The sequence below is a fragment of the Agelaius phoeniceus genome, chromosome 20, assembly GCF_051311805.1.
Source record: "Agelaius phoeniceus isolate bAgePho1 chromosome 20, bAgePho1.hap1, whole genome shotgun sequence".
Taxonomy (NCBI): Eukaryota; Metazoa; Chordata; class Aves; order Passeriformes; family Icteridae; genus Agelaius; species Agelaius phoeniceus.
This window is the reverse complement of record NC_135284.1, coordinates 1165428-1179515: the sequence shown is the minus strand read 5'-3', so window position 1 is coordinate 1179515 and position 14088 is coordinate 1165428. Positions and strand designations below refer to the sequence as shown.

At 54.9% G+C, this 14088-nt stretch overlaps 1 protein-coding gene and 2 long non-coding RNA genes across 3 annotated transcripts; all 3 read left to right on the top strand.

Moving 5' to 3' along the window:
• The first annotated feature begins 3419 nt into the window (after positions 1–3419).
• SRSF1 (serine and arginine rich splicing factor 1) lies at positions 3420–7103 on the top strand. The gene is made up of 4 exons (XM_054646730.2): positions 3420–3917; positions 4126–4310; positions 4535–4707; positions 4963–7103. Exons 1-4 carry the CDS (start codon positions 3724–3726, stop codon positions 5155–5157), a joined length of 747 nt encoding a protein of 248 aa, XP_054502705.1. The 5' UTR covers positions 3420–3723; the 3' UTR covers positions 5158–7103.
• Positions 7104–7635: 532 nt separating this feature from the next.
• LOC143695536 (uncharacterized) lies at positions 7636–8640 on the top strand. Its single transcript, XR_013184831.1, has 2 exons — positions 7636–7944; positions 8045–8640. It is a non-coding gene; the product is annotated as an uncharacterized LOC143695536 (long non-coding RNA).
• Positions 8641–9491: 851 nt separating this feature from the next.
• Positions 9492–11868, top strand: LOC143695535 (uncharacterized). The gene is made up of 2 exons (XR_013184830.1): positions 9492–9724; positions 11069–11868. It is a non-coding gene; the product is annotated as an uncharacterized LOC143695535 (long non-coding RNA).
• Positions 11869–14088: the final 2220 nt, after the last annotated feature.

Below are 14088 nucleotides of genomic sequence, written 5' to 3'. Positions count from 1 at the left end.
GAGCACATCACCTGTATGGTGTGGCTGCTCTCACAAAGGGAAAACAGCAGGGTTTGGAAATTTAAAAAATGAGCATTCCCAATCCACCTGGGACGATTTGAATTCCGGTGGCGTTACCTCTGCTCGTCTGGCTTTTCTCCTTTTAGTCTCCACCCGTGTGTGTCCTTTTGGGCTGGCTTCCAGGAAAAACTCCCACTGGCAGTGTGCTGTGTTTTCTGTTTGCATCCAGACATGCCCCAGCATGTGCAGAGGAAATCTCTTTGCTTACAGTTAAATCTGCATAAACAAAACGAGCTCTGTCACCATCCGCTGCTATGGGAATTCTTTTCAAGCTTACACACACTTTCCTTGTCTTATCTTAAGCTCAGAGTTTCTCTGAAAAAGTCAGACTAGTATTTTTGCATCCTTTTCCTACATGCAAAACAGTAAGTTTGATCACTTTGAAGCACTATTTAAAATGGACACACACACACACACAAAATATCAGCTTTGTATTTCACCTCCAAAGACACAACCTGTGTGGTTTCTAGTTAGTGGTGAAATGCCAAGGAAAGCCCTCCAGCAGCAGATTCCAAAGGACAGTTACAGGAGGGAAATGGCAAGTTTGGACAGTTCATCCCTCAGTTCTTAAAAAAATAAAAGACTTCAGATGCCTGTTAAGAAAACGACCCTTTTGTCCCAAACAATCTGGGCTTTGATGAACTGTTATTTTGCAACACAGTAAGATTAGTCAGGACCAATCCAGCTGGATTAGGACAAACAGGTTCTCTGTGACAGAGCTGGGCGATGAGAAGCGTGGGCCACAGCCCCAGCCCTGCAGCTCTGCTTGGGAAACCTCCTGCTTCCCAAGCTCCATCAGCAATAACAAAAAGCAATGATGTTATGTGGGCAATATTTGCATTATTCTCCTTTGGAGAGCCCTGGTTTCCATTGCTCCCATTTTGAGGACAAAAACTTGACATTTTACAGTGGTTAGCTTCTTTTTTTAGCAAGATTATTTGCCTTTGCCTTCCCAGGAATTTATTTTCTACATAACTTATTAATTCCCCACATGTGTGTTTTGCTAGAAAGGCAAAAATGACTCTGAGAAATAAGTATTGTGCAGCATATCCAACTAAACAGTCCAGTGACAACACAGACCTGAGGAAGGTAATGAGGAAGAAAACATCTAATACTTCTATAAAGAGACACTTCATTAAAGTAATTAAGAGAATCATTTAAAGCAGTTATGAGGATTATTAAGACACAAAAGAAATTATGCAACAGGGTTTTCACCAAGCAGGCAGACCTACCATTGGTTTATTATGCCTTTAAGAATAACTTTCAGTGGTTTTAATGAGTTTTATAAAACAGAGACTAATTTCTTGGCAAGGGATGGTGTTTCCCTACACCTGGGACAAGCAAAATCAGGATCTTTGTGGGGTTTTATGTGGGGAGGGGACTTGTTAGGTGTTTTTAATATCACAGAAGGGTTTGGGTTGGGAGGGGCCTTAAAGCTCACCCAGTGCCACCCCTGCTATGGGCAGGGACCCCTTCCACTGTCCCAGGGTGCTCCAAGCCCTGTCCAACCTGGCCTGGGACACTGCCAGGGATCACAGAATCCCTGAATCAGAGGCTGGAAAAGACCTCGGGATCACCGAGTCCAGTCCTTGACCCGCGCCTACCCTGTCACCACTGAGTGTCACATCCTAACATTCCTCAGACACTGCCAGGGATGGGAACTCCAAAAAGTGTTTCTGCTGAGCTGAACAGCTGGTTAAATTGTGAGTAGCTTGTTAAATAATCTTAAAATTATTTTCCCCAGATTATTTCCCCCAGATTACCCCCCTGAGGTTACACAGATCCATGGCTGTGGTTGCTGTTCCCCGTGTTGTGTCCCGCTACAAAGAGAACTGAAACCCCAAAACTCTGTCTCAGGTGAGAACATCCCCAGACGGGATGGGGGAATTTACCCTTTGCCTCTTGTGAGGATGGGCTCTCTCACCCCCCTCTGCTGCTGTTTAACCCCTTGGTGACCCAACAGGGACATTCCTCCTTAAAAACCCTGGGGGAGAAAACGAGCAGCACCTGTGACAGCCACAGAGTCCTGATGTCACACTGCACACCCTTCCTGCCAGCCACCCCACTGCTGCTTTTCCAGAGGAATATGCATTTGTCATTAACAAATGTGACAAATGAGGGGAGCCAGGAAGAGGCAGGATGCATTTTTCACAATCCCTTAATGAACTCATCAGCCTAAAAGGTTTCTCTCCACACTCTGACACTTTTAACCCCTCATGGTGGTTTCGGTGGCTGAACCTCTCCAGCACCACATGGATCTTGTGCTGATACAAACAGCCAGGGATCCATCAGTGACAGACACCTAGACTGCACAAGATCATTTATTTCAGTAATTTTTAGCACGAGCTCACTCGCATTTTTGTATTACCTCGTGGACAGGGGCACATGGAAGTGGTTTCTCACTCTGAAGCTGCTTTAACACATCTCTGAGGGCTTTGTGACAATGCAGAGTACTCCAGTTATTTTAAAGTGTCTTTATTCAAATTATAATTTTATAAACAAACATATTGGGGGATTCTCGTCCTGCTTCTTCCCCAGGATATCCTTTTTTGCATTGAGTCTGTTTTTCATGTGACCCTACAGTAAACCTTCATAAATATAGAACATTCTTCAGCAGGAGCAAGCAGCCCTCAGCAGTGTTCTCAAATGCGTCCACTCGGGATGCAACTTTGCCCCAATTTTTAACGCTTTTTGTTCCTCCACTTTTATTAACTGAGACACCAAGTCAAGCCCACCCCTAAAGTTTATTTTGCTCAAGCCCATCATGTTGGATGCAAGAGCCCCAAGAACCATCCCATGGGTTCAGCAATGGGAGACACACCGCGAGCGGGGCAAAGTCCCAAACCCAGGAGATTTAAACCCTGAAGAAGCTGAGTGAGCTCGGTGCCCCCCTGAGCCCCCAGAGCGGCCATTTTGGGTCCTGCCCCCCGGGGACCAGGCACAGCGCTTTTCTCCTGTCCCGGGGCACGGCACACCGGGACAGCGCATTGAACGAGCCCTTCAGCCCACGGCGGGGCCACCCGGGGGACACAGCGGGGACACCGAGGACAGAGCGGGGACACCAAGGCCAGCGCCATGGCGGCCCGCCCGCGATGCATTGTGGGAGGCGCCCCGCGCTTGGCGCCAAGCGCGCCCGCCGTCCCGCGCGGTGCATTGTGGGCCGCGCCATCCCCGGCCGGGCCTAAAGGCGCGGGGCGCCGCACCGGACGTGACGTCACGCGGCCTCCGCCGTTTAAGCCGCTGGCGGGAGGAGCGTCTCTCACCTGCCGCGGGGACCGCAGGCTCCCCACGTTATAATCGAGCTCCCGCAGCCCCGCGCCCCGCAGCTGCGGCCCCCCGCACGGACTCGGCTTCTCCGAGGCGGCGAGAACCGAGGGACTACTTTGCGGTGGAACCGCGCATGCGCGGGGCGGAAGAGCGAGGGCGCGGCGGAAGACGCGTGCGCTGCTGGTCCGCCGTGAGCGCGGGCGGTGCTGCGGCCGGTGCTGCGTCCCGGGGTGAGATCGGTGCGCGCAGAGGCAGCGCGAGCGGAGCCGCGGGCGCCATTTTGAAGCGGCGGTCGGGGGAGGTGACGAGCGCTCCGAGAGCCCGGCCCGGCCCCGCCACCGCCGCCCCGCGCCGCCCGCACCGCCCCGCGCCGCCGCAAACATTGCCGACCTCGCCATGTCCGGCGGCGGCGTCATCCGCGGCCCGGCCGGCAACAACGACTGCCGCATCTACGTGGGGAACCTGCCCCCCGACATCCGCACCAAGGACATCGAGGACGTGTTCTACAAGTACGGCGCCATCCGCGACATCGACTTGAAGAACCGCCGCGGGGGCCCGCCCTTCGCTTTCGTCGAGTTTGAGGACCCCAGGTGAGGCCCTCTGGCGCTGCCCCGAGTCCCCCAGCCCCGCGGAGCCGTCGGTGCCCGCCCGGGAGCGTTGCCCCGCGGCCCGGGCCGCGCTAACGGGGCCCGGCCAAGCGGCGGGCGGGGAGAGGCGGGCGGGAAGCGGGAACAAAGGCGGGCGGTGCGGCGGGCGGTGCGGCGGCCGCGCTCACCGCCCGCCCCGTGCCGCCCGCAGGGACGCGGAGGACGCCGTCTACGGGCGGGACGGCTACGACTACGATGGGTATCGCCTCCGCGTGGAGTTCCCCCGGAGCGGCCGCGGCACCGGCAGAGGAGGCGGCGGCGGCGGGGGGGGAGGAGCCCCCCGGGGCAGGTACGGCCCCCCGTCCCGGCGCTCGGAGTACAGAGTGATCGTCTCGGGTGAGTCATTGCTCTCTCTCAGCCTGAGTGCTCCCCCGGGGTCCTGCGGGCGCGGTGCTGCTGCGAGCTTCTCCTTAAAAAGCGTGGCCCTGTGTGCTTTGGGAGGGGAGCGGTGCTGTCCCCGCGGTGCTGAGCGCTCCTCTCCTTCGCTGCGCTTTTGCTGCCGTAATGCGGGAGGTGAGGCTCTAATCTTGTTTTAAAGTCACGTTTTGGTTTTTCTCTAGGGCTGCCTCCAAGTGGAAGTTGGCAGGATTTAAAGGATCACATGCGTGAAGCAGGTGATGTATGTTATGCTGATGTTTTCCGAGATGGCACTGGTGTCGTGGAGTTTGTGCGGAAGGAAGACATGACCTACGCTGTGCGAAAGCTGGATAACACTAAATTTAGATCTCACGAGGTAGGTATCACACTTACTTTCTTTGGCCAGAATTGGATACAAGGGGCTTAACAGTAGGATGTGAAGGTAAGGAACGCGTGGTGGTCATTGTTTGGTTACGGAGCAGCTAAATAAGTGTGTGGTCAGGCTGGACATAGACGTGTAAGCTCTGCTGTCTGTCCCGGCCGTAGTAACGCTGTCTGCAGTCTGTCAGCATGCCTGAAACATGGCCCTGAAGCCTCGACGTTTCAATCGAAAGTTCTGTCTATCCAATAGGGAGAAACTGCCTACATCCGTGTTAAAGTTGATGGCCCAAGAAGCCCAAGCTATGGAAGATCTCGGTCCCGCAGCCGTAGTCGTAGCAGGAGCCGTAGTCGCAGCAACAGCAGAAGCCGCAGTTATTCCCCAAGAAGAAGCAGAGGATCTCCACGCTACTCTCCCCGCCACAGCAGATCCCGATCTCGTACATAAACATCACTCTAGCTCTGATCTTTTTGTAGAACCCCATGTTGTATACAGTTTTCCTTTACTTAGTACAGTCTTTCATTTATTTTTTTTTAAATTCCAACTGTTTTACTCGAATTGGCTGAAGTGTTGAATTGCATTCTTGTGTAAAATCCCTAGTGAGTATTTGCTCCTCGACACCGACATTCCCCTCCTGTCTTTGGTAAATTGTATTTTAATTGCTGTCAGTCAGGATTGTTCTGGTTTAGTTCTAGTTCAATACCAACATTCTTGGAGCTGTGGTATTGCTGTGTAAATGTCTCAGTGTTCCGCTGTGGTCGAGACGAGCTGGGGATGTTGGGATGTTTGTGGCTAACTTGTCTCTTCTGGGGGATCTTACATTTTATCTTGCCTTTTCGTGTGTCTTTCTGTAGACATATCTGAAGAGATGGATTAAGAATGCTTTGGATTAAAGGATTGTGGAGCACATGTCAATCATTTTAGGATTGTCAAAAGGAGGATTGAGGAGGATCAGATCAATAATGGAGGCAATGGTATGACTCCAAGTGCTATTGTCACAGATGAACTTGGCAGTATTGACCTTATACTGAGAGACAGGGGAATTGAGGCCGAGCACCTACGTGTCCCCACGTGTGGCTTCAGGCATGTCCTCGTGACCGCAGGCTGCCATTGCTCTTCTCTTTTAAAACTTCCTTCTCTGGGGGGGCAATTGTGGCCAGATCCCTGCTTTTGTAATTCTCTATTCCATTCTAGTTTTCTAAAGGAATAACGGGCCGGGGGGGAGCATTGGTTTATTTGTCCCACAGCGTTTGGTTACAAGTGTCCATGTCCGTAGTATCCGTACACTTGTAGTAGAACTTGCAATCAGAGTATAATATCAATACTGCTAAAATCTGCATGTCCTCTGTGTGACTGATACAGCGTGGCTGTTGCATTTTTATAAGTACCAGAATGAAAGCAAAATAAAAATAGCAAACCTAGTGGGGAATAATTTAAGTCTCAGCCCTGCCCCCTCAGACTAATTCACGATTGACTCACGATCCGTGTGAAAACACCGATTGTTAACGTTCCCTCCAGCTGGGAGTGCAGCTGTAGTCCAGCCATTCCATAGTAGGTGGATAGACCGAGCAGTTAAAGCTTTTCCAGTTTAGTAAAAACCATTTTTTACAACCACAAAACCTCGTACCCACCAATGCGCTGAGTATGTTGGCATTTCCAGTTGACATATTGTAAATATTTACAATGTTTCCTCCAAATAGTAATTAACATTTCTAAAGAAATTATCTGAGCATCACCATTGGAAAGTTTGTTTTGGGGAATTGATAGTTATTACTGTACATCTGCATTTATTGATGGCAAACATAACTGATCATTCCCCAGAATCCTATTTTTTCATTACAGTATCTAACTTTTTGCCTCCTCTTTTTTGGTTTTGCTGGTTATAAAGGTTTGGATTGGAGAGGGCTCACTGGATCCCAATCCTTGGAGCTGGATCATTGGATTCAAATCATAATGTGGATAGGATAGGGAGGCTGAATTACAAGGATTCATGGAGCAGGATCAAATTACCAGGAACATAGGAGTGGATTCCTGCCCCAACCAAACCGCATTCGTGTGGATTTTTTTATTCAACTCAATTGGCTATTCCAAAGATATTTTTTTTTCCTATTTTTGACGATTGGAGCCCTTAAGATGCACGATGGAGTTTTGCATTTTTTTGGTAAAAGGAGCAAAGCGAGGACCTGGAGAGGTACGCTGGAGCAATCTCCTTGGAAGGATTCAGCACGAGTAGATGGTAAACCTTAAAGGGGAAAAAGGGGGGTTTGTTTTAAAAAAAAAAAGTAAATAAGTCATTTGTCTAAATTTAAAGACCAAAATTGGAGTTAAAGATGACGTAGGTTTCAATTGGCCATTGCTTTTTTTCTTTGACAAATAAAATTTTTACAAAAACACGCCCGTGTCATTGTTGGTCGCAGTCTCGCCCTCGCGTTGGGGCCCCGACAAAAGCCTTTTGTGTGGAACAGAGCTGGAGTGTTCCACAGGAAACATCCATGTTTGAGCTTCTCCTCAATAAAGGATCAGTTCCCTGGGAAATGGGTGGAATCCAGCAATGGGGAGGGGAAAAGAATGAATTGCCCGTGTTTAAAGGAGGGAGTGTTGATAGGAGATCACATGGGCTTGTCCTGGGCATGAATGGGGCAGAACTGGTCTGTGTGACCGTCCCTGCTGTGGGGGGATGGAGGAGGGAGCAGGAGTTGGGATCTGGGGTGACCCCTGGGGCCAGCCTGGACCTTCCTTCCCCCTTTGGCTCCCTTGGGTGCCCAGAGCAGGCTCTGGCCCTGGAAGGCTGGGCTGTGCTTACCAGAGCCGTTTGTGAGGATGTGGGAAATGGCAGTGGGGGCTCCATGGCACACGGGTGGGAGCTGGGCAGCAAAGGTGAACTTCAGCCCAAAACCCCAAACTCCACTGGGAATGGATCTGTTCCATTGCTGGTGAAGGAAAGTGAAAGGGGTTTTAATGGGTACAGGTGTGCTCAGGGTGTTTCACGAAGAAAAACCTGCAGAGTTTGGTGTGCCAGGACTGGAGTTTGGAGAGGATCCCTCTCAAAGGACCCACGGGCAGGAGGAGTGACCCACTGGCACTCCTGAGGGACCACTTTGAAACAGCTGAGCCAGGGAGTGCAGGCAGAGCTGCTGGCTCTAGGCAGGGTCACCAGGAGCTCATTGATGTGTGGAGCACCAACTTTGGGGGCAATTCAGCCAACTGGGACTTGAAATTCCCTGTGCAAGGCACGTGCAGGAAGGCTGGAACTTGAAATTCCCCGTGCAAAGTGTGTGCTGTAGCTGCAGGAAGGCTGGAACTCGAAATTCCCTGTCCAAGGTGTGTGCTGTAGCTGCAGGAAGGCTGGAACTCGGAATTCCCCGTGCAAGGTGTGTGTGTGCTGGAGCTGCAGCAAGGCTGTAATTTGTCAAGCCTGCTTCTGGTGGGTGCAGGATGTGCTCCAAGTCTCACCTGTGTGTGGATCAACTACTGGAGCAGGAGCTATGTGAGGATGTTTTGCTCCTGAGATTATCTCAGTGGTTTGGATCACGCTGTGGATGCTCCAGGAGGGCACTGACACCCAGGAAGAGGAGATGGCTGCACAGTGTTCTCTGCTTTGGGATCTGTGGAGTGTCACCTTCCTGCAAAGCTGCTGACTGGAGTCTCAGAGCTGGTGGGGCCCACACCTGTGCCAGAAGGCTGCAATCCTCCCCGTGGAGAGGAGAGGATCCTTTCCATCTCACCTGGAGAATGGGAGGGAACAGAGCCCTCCTGGGTTCTCCCTTGTTTTGGCTTTCCCCCTCCAAGGGGAGAGCTGGGCTCACTGCAGGAGGAGCTGCTGGTCTGTTCCTGCCCCAGCATCACCCACCCACTCTGTTCTCTGTGTCCCAGCCGTGGTGTCTGTGAGATCCTGTAATAAACCTGCTCCCAGTGTGGAGCTCTCATGCATTCCCTTTTCCCCCATAAATTGTTTCCATCACCGTGCTGTGAGCAGCCAGGCAGTGCTGGAGCAGGGAAACCACAGGGTGAGGCAAGGCTTTCCCCAAGTGCCCCGTGTTTTAATTTCAGATTCTGATCCAGCGTGTTCCACCGTCCTCGGGGGGAACATCATGTTCTCTGATTGACATAAAATAGAGGAATTAAATTAATATCTCAGAAATGTGCTATGAACCAGGTTTGACAGCAGTAGGAAAAGTTAACTGGAGGAGGCTGTGCCTCCTGACACACTCTCAGTTTTTAATTATACCACGTTATGAGTTCATTAACATTGTGACAGGGATGATGAGGAGTTGGTGAGTTTTGGGAGCAACACTCGTGCCTGGCACTACCCGGGGAGCCTGCTGCCATCTCCTTTGCCCTTCAGCTTCTCCAAGGGTGAAAGTGAATCTGGTAAGTGCCTGTTTGGCTTCCCCCGAGGGGAATCTGCTTCCTGGGAGCCATCCACCGACCTGGCTGGGGCTGGGGGCAAAGCTGGCACTGGTTTCAGTATCTTTGTGCATTAGTGGGAACAGGCTGTTCCACCAGCACCTCTTCCTGGAAGGTGTTTGCTTGCATTTCAACAGATGCCAACCAAGGCAAGGTGTCTTCTTTCATCAATGTGTTCTTCCTGAAACTAAATATTTTGAGAGTCCATTCTGTTTGAAGAGAGAGAAGGGGTGGGGAAATGGAATTGCAGGGGACACCAAACGCAGCCCCCTCTCCTGGCCCAGAGCAGGTGAGTTCCTGCTGCACAGCGAGCAGGGAGCGTTCCCCGCCCGCTAGCGCGGGATGAGCTGCCCCGTTCCCGCAGGGAATCTGTCCCGATAGTGCCGCTTTGTTGGTACAACTGAGGCCGATTGTGCGCCCAGGGCTGGCGGCCCCTCCGTGGCGGCCTGGGCCCGCAGCTGCCGGAGCCCGGCCCGATACTGCCTCCTTTGTGCGGCCAGCGCTCCGGGCAGCGCCTGCGGACCCAGGGAGTCTCTGCTCCTCCATCGCACAGCGTCCTGATAGCCCCGTGCTTCATAAAGCCAGCACCAGCTCCGAAATAGAAACGGTTAGAAAACTTGTGGTTTCTCCCAGAAACCACAGTTTGGGGGTTTTTTTTCTGTTTGTTTGGGTTGTTTTTTTTTTCGAACAGAAACTTCTGCTTTAGAACAGGAGATCCTTTCATTGATCTGTGTGTGTTGGTTGTGCTGTGAGGTTTCTTGCTCCTGATAACAGCAGAGGTTTTAGCTGTGCAGAAAAATTAGAGTAATTTCTAGACTGGCTTAGAACAGCTCCAGCTTTGGTGAGTCCCCCATGCCGAGTGCAGAATGATCCCGGCTGCACCTGCACGGGAAGAGCAGATTTGTCTGGAATTGCACTTGGAGCGGTTTCAAACGGAAAGCTGAATTATTGGGGAAAATGAAGATTCCAGGCAGTTCCCTGGGTAATAAGCGTTCCCTAAAATCCCTCTCTGAAGGTGAGCCAGTGATGCACCCACCTGCCCTGCGTGGTCCCTGCAGTGCTTTGTGCTGCCCTGGCGGAGCTGCAGGATGGGATGGGATGGGCACGGAGCCCGGCAGAGCTGCAGGATGGGATGGGATGGGCATGGAGCCCGGCAGAGCTGCAGGATGGGATGGGATGGGCACGGAGCCCGGCAGAGCTGCAGGATGGGATGGGCACGGAGCCTGGCAGAGTCATGGGACAGCACGGGCACGGAGCCCGGCAGAGCTGCAGGATGGGCACAGAGCAGGGCAGAGCTGCAGGATGGGCATGGAGCAGGGCAGAGCTGCGGGATGGGATGGGCACAGAGCCTGGCAGAGCTGTGGGGTGGGATGGGCACAGAGCCTGGCAGAGCTGTGGGATGGGCACAGAGCCTGGCAGAGCTGTGGGGTGGGATGGGCATGGAGCAGGGCAGAGCTGCAGGATGGGATGGGCACAGAGCCTGGCAGAGCCGCAGGAGGGTCCTGGAGCTGGGCACAGCCGCAGGACAGGCACAGAGGCTGGCAGTGCCGTGGGATGGCCACAGAACCTGGCTGAGCCATGAGATGGGCACAGAGCCCGGCAAAACTGCAGGACAGGACGGGCACAGAGCCTGGCAGAGCTGCAGGACGGGCACGGAGCCTGGCAGAGCCGCAGGACGGGCACGGAGCCTGGCAGAGCTGCGGGACAGGACGGGCAGAGCCGCAGGATGCGCTGCAGCCTCTCCCGGCGCTCCCTCGCCCTGCCCTGGGGGCTGAGGGGGTCCCTCACCTCTGCGGCCCCTCCCGCCGGGCCGGCTGGGTGGATGTGCCGCTTGCAGAGCCATTAACATAATTTTATGCACTAATTTGTGTAATCATTAAAGAGTGGAGCGGGGCATTGTTCTCATGAGTAATTACCTCTATATTCTAATAGCTCTAATTCATCCCTTTAGTGAGTTTCGTGTTTCAGTGACTCAGCCGCGATTCACGCTCCGGGTCCTGTGTTTTTTGAAGAAATGCCCGTTTCTCGCATGACTTGCTCGCCCTCTGCGCAGCTGCTGACGTGACAGATCCTGAGGAGCTCGGAGCACGCGGATGCCGACCGGGGAAGGTTTGCCAGCCTGGATCCGGGGCTCTGGGGCTGCCTGCATCCCACGGGGCGTTTGACTGGCCGGGATGCTGAGGAGAGCAGCTGCCAGCGCAAATTTCAACATGGAAAACTTGGCAGTTTGCTGAGCTCTGGGTATTTTGCTTCTGACAAAAGGCAGGGCTGTATTTTTGTCGTGATTTTTGATACAAGATGAAACGCGGGGATAGAATCCCGCTGCGCAGGCTCTGGCTGCATTGATTCTCCATCCTCACACGTGCGTGTCTGTACAGTGCACAGGCAGGAGGGAAGGCACGGGGAGCATCATTTTCTGCCTGATTTGCAGAATGACACAGGATATTTTCCCGACGGCACCGAAATTAATTTGAGGCAGAGCTGCCTGATACCACCAAAGGTTTTGTTTCCCCCCTTGGAAACATGGAGCAAAGTTGGTTCCTCGGCCAGTGAGAGCAGGGATGCTCTGCCCGGGGCTCCCGCCGGCGCTGGATGCTCGTCCCTGTGGGATCAGCTGAGCGATGCAGATGAATGCACAGACATTGATTGTTTTGGAGACAATCCATAACTGCCAAATGAGATTAAACACCACCCAGGTCCCAGCAAAAAATAAAAGTAAATAGCAAAGAATAAAGAAAATGGGGCACGGCATTGGCAAATGGTCCTGGGGGAGCATCTAGCCGAGTATTAATCCCTGCCATCCCCATCCCGGGAGGATTTCGGAGCTCTCTGCCGCTGTTAATCGCAGCAGCCCTGCAGGGAAGGTAATGCAGCATTATCCGTGTTCTCCAGCTGTGGCTGGGGAGGAGGGGAGCAGCCGGCTCGGCCGAGCTTTGCCGTGTGTCAGTGAAAGATCAGGGATTAGCGCTAGGATTTCCTCGCTGCCTGCGCTGCTCTAATTCAGTGGTGGTGTTTTTCCCTAAATGCACTGACCCCGTGTGCCTGCTGCCGTACGCGCCGTGCCCGCGAGGAGCCGGGGCAGATGGTGGGAAGGGGAGCGAGGCAGGAGCGGATGTTTCCCTGCAGTCCTTGGCCCCGCAGGAATTATTACTAAAAATGGTCACTGGTGATTAACCGGAGCTGCGCGCTGCTAAGGAATTGGTACGGGCTCTGGCTCGGGAAGTTTTTAAATCAAACTGGGAACCAGTTTTCCTGGAGAGCAGCAGAGTTCAGCGGGTGCAAAGGCAGAGTGCTGAGGGCAGCCCGGGCAGGGGAGAGCAGGGGTCGGTAGCACCTGCCAGGAGGGCTCTGAAATGTCCCATGTGAGACAGAAAAAGCTGCGATCTCCTCGCGTCTGTGCACACCCGTAAACCACAAGGACACACAGGAGCTGCGGCTGCCCCGTCCATCTCTGGAAGCGTTCAAGGATGGGGCTTGGAACGCCCTGGTCTAGTGGAAGGTGTCCCTGGCCACGGCAGGGTGTGCAACCGGATGATTTTCAATGTCCTTTCCAGCCCGAACCTTTCCGCCATCCTCGGGTTTGATATGAAGTGTGGGCAATCCCCGCCATGTGGCACCGGTGCCGCCCAGCCCCGTGTGCGGCTGCCCGGGGTGTCCCCAGTGTGTCCCCGCAGTGGCAGTGGTGCCACAGACGGGCACGGGCGGTGACCCCGCGGGCCACACCAGCACCATCGCCGGGGCCCGTGTGACAACCAGGGGCGGCTCTGCCCTCCCCGGGGCGCACACGACAGCGGCCGTTTTATGGCCAAAAAAAAATTAAAAAGTTGTGACGGAGGTGACCAAAATAACAACAAAAATAACAACGAAAAGCCGCTGGGCGCTGGCGGCGCGGGGCAGCTGCGGCGCTCAAGGTGCCAAGCAGAGATTAGCCCAGGCTCGGCCGAGCACAAGGAGGTGGGAAGAGATAAGGGGATAAGGGGATAAGGGCACTTCCCGGCGTGCGGCCGCAGGGCCAAACACAGCCCCAGGCTCGCTGTCCCTGCCCGCAGGAGGCTCCGAGCGGCTCCCGGCCGGGCACGGCGTGTGCGGGGCCCGCAGAGCCCCGGAGAGCCCCGGAGAGCCCCAGAGAGCCCCAGAGAGCCCGGGAGAGCCCCGGAGAGCCCCGTAGAGCCTCACAGAGCCTCACAGAGCCCCACAGAGCCCCACAGAGCCCCGCAGAGCCCCGCAGAGCCCCGCAGAGCCCCGGAGAGCCCCACAGAGCCCCACAGAGCCCCACAGAGCCCGCAGAGCCCCACAGAGCCCCGCAGAGCCCCGGAGAGACCGGGAGAGCCCCGCAGAGCCCCAGAGAGCCCCACAGGGCCCCGGAGAGCCCCACAGGGCCCCGGAGAGCCCGGAGAGCCCCACAGAGCCCCACAGAGCCCCGGAGAGCCCCGCAGAGCCCCCGGCACGGCACCGGCCAGGGCTGCGGGCACAGCCGGGCTCGGCACAGCGACAATCCACCCGTGCCGTGCCCCGGGGACAGCACACAGCCGCGGATTCACGGGGTGGCAACGACTGGGGAGGATGGGGAAACCCCAGGGAGGCAGGGAGGGTTTCCCGTGGCAGCCGGGCTGGGGGGGACAGGGGCTGCAGGAGGGGCAGCAGGGAAGGGAGAGACGGTGGCAGGGCGGTTTGCCACGGGAATGCTTTCACCAGGGAATGCCTAAAGCACGGAGTAACCGCGGGGCTTTTCCTGCCTGGCGCTGGGGGAGCCCTGGCGTGGTGAGAGAGGTGGGAGCTGGCACCCAGCGGGGCCGGGGGTGTCCCCCTGCCGCAGCAGCGAGTGGCCCTGGCACCACCGCCCCTCTGCCCTGCCTGGGCATCCCCCCGGCTGCTCCGGCTTCCCTCCCTGCCTCCTTACACAGCCCCGCAGCAGCGCACCTCGGGGCTGGGGGCTACAGCCAGGAAAGCAGAGCAGGGACTGGGCCATCC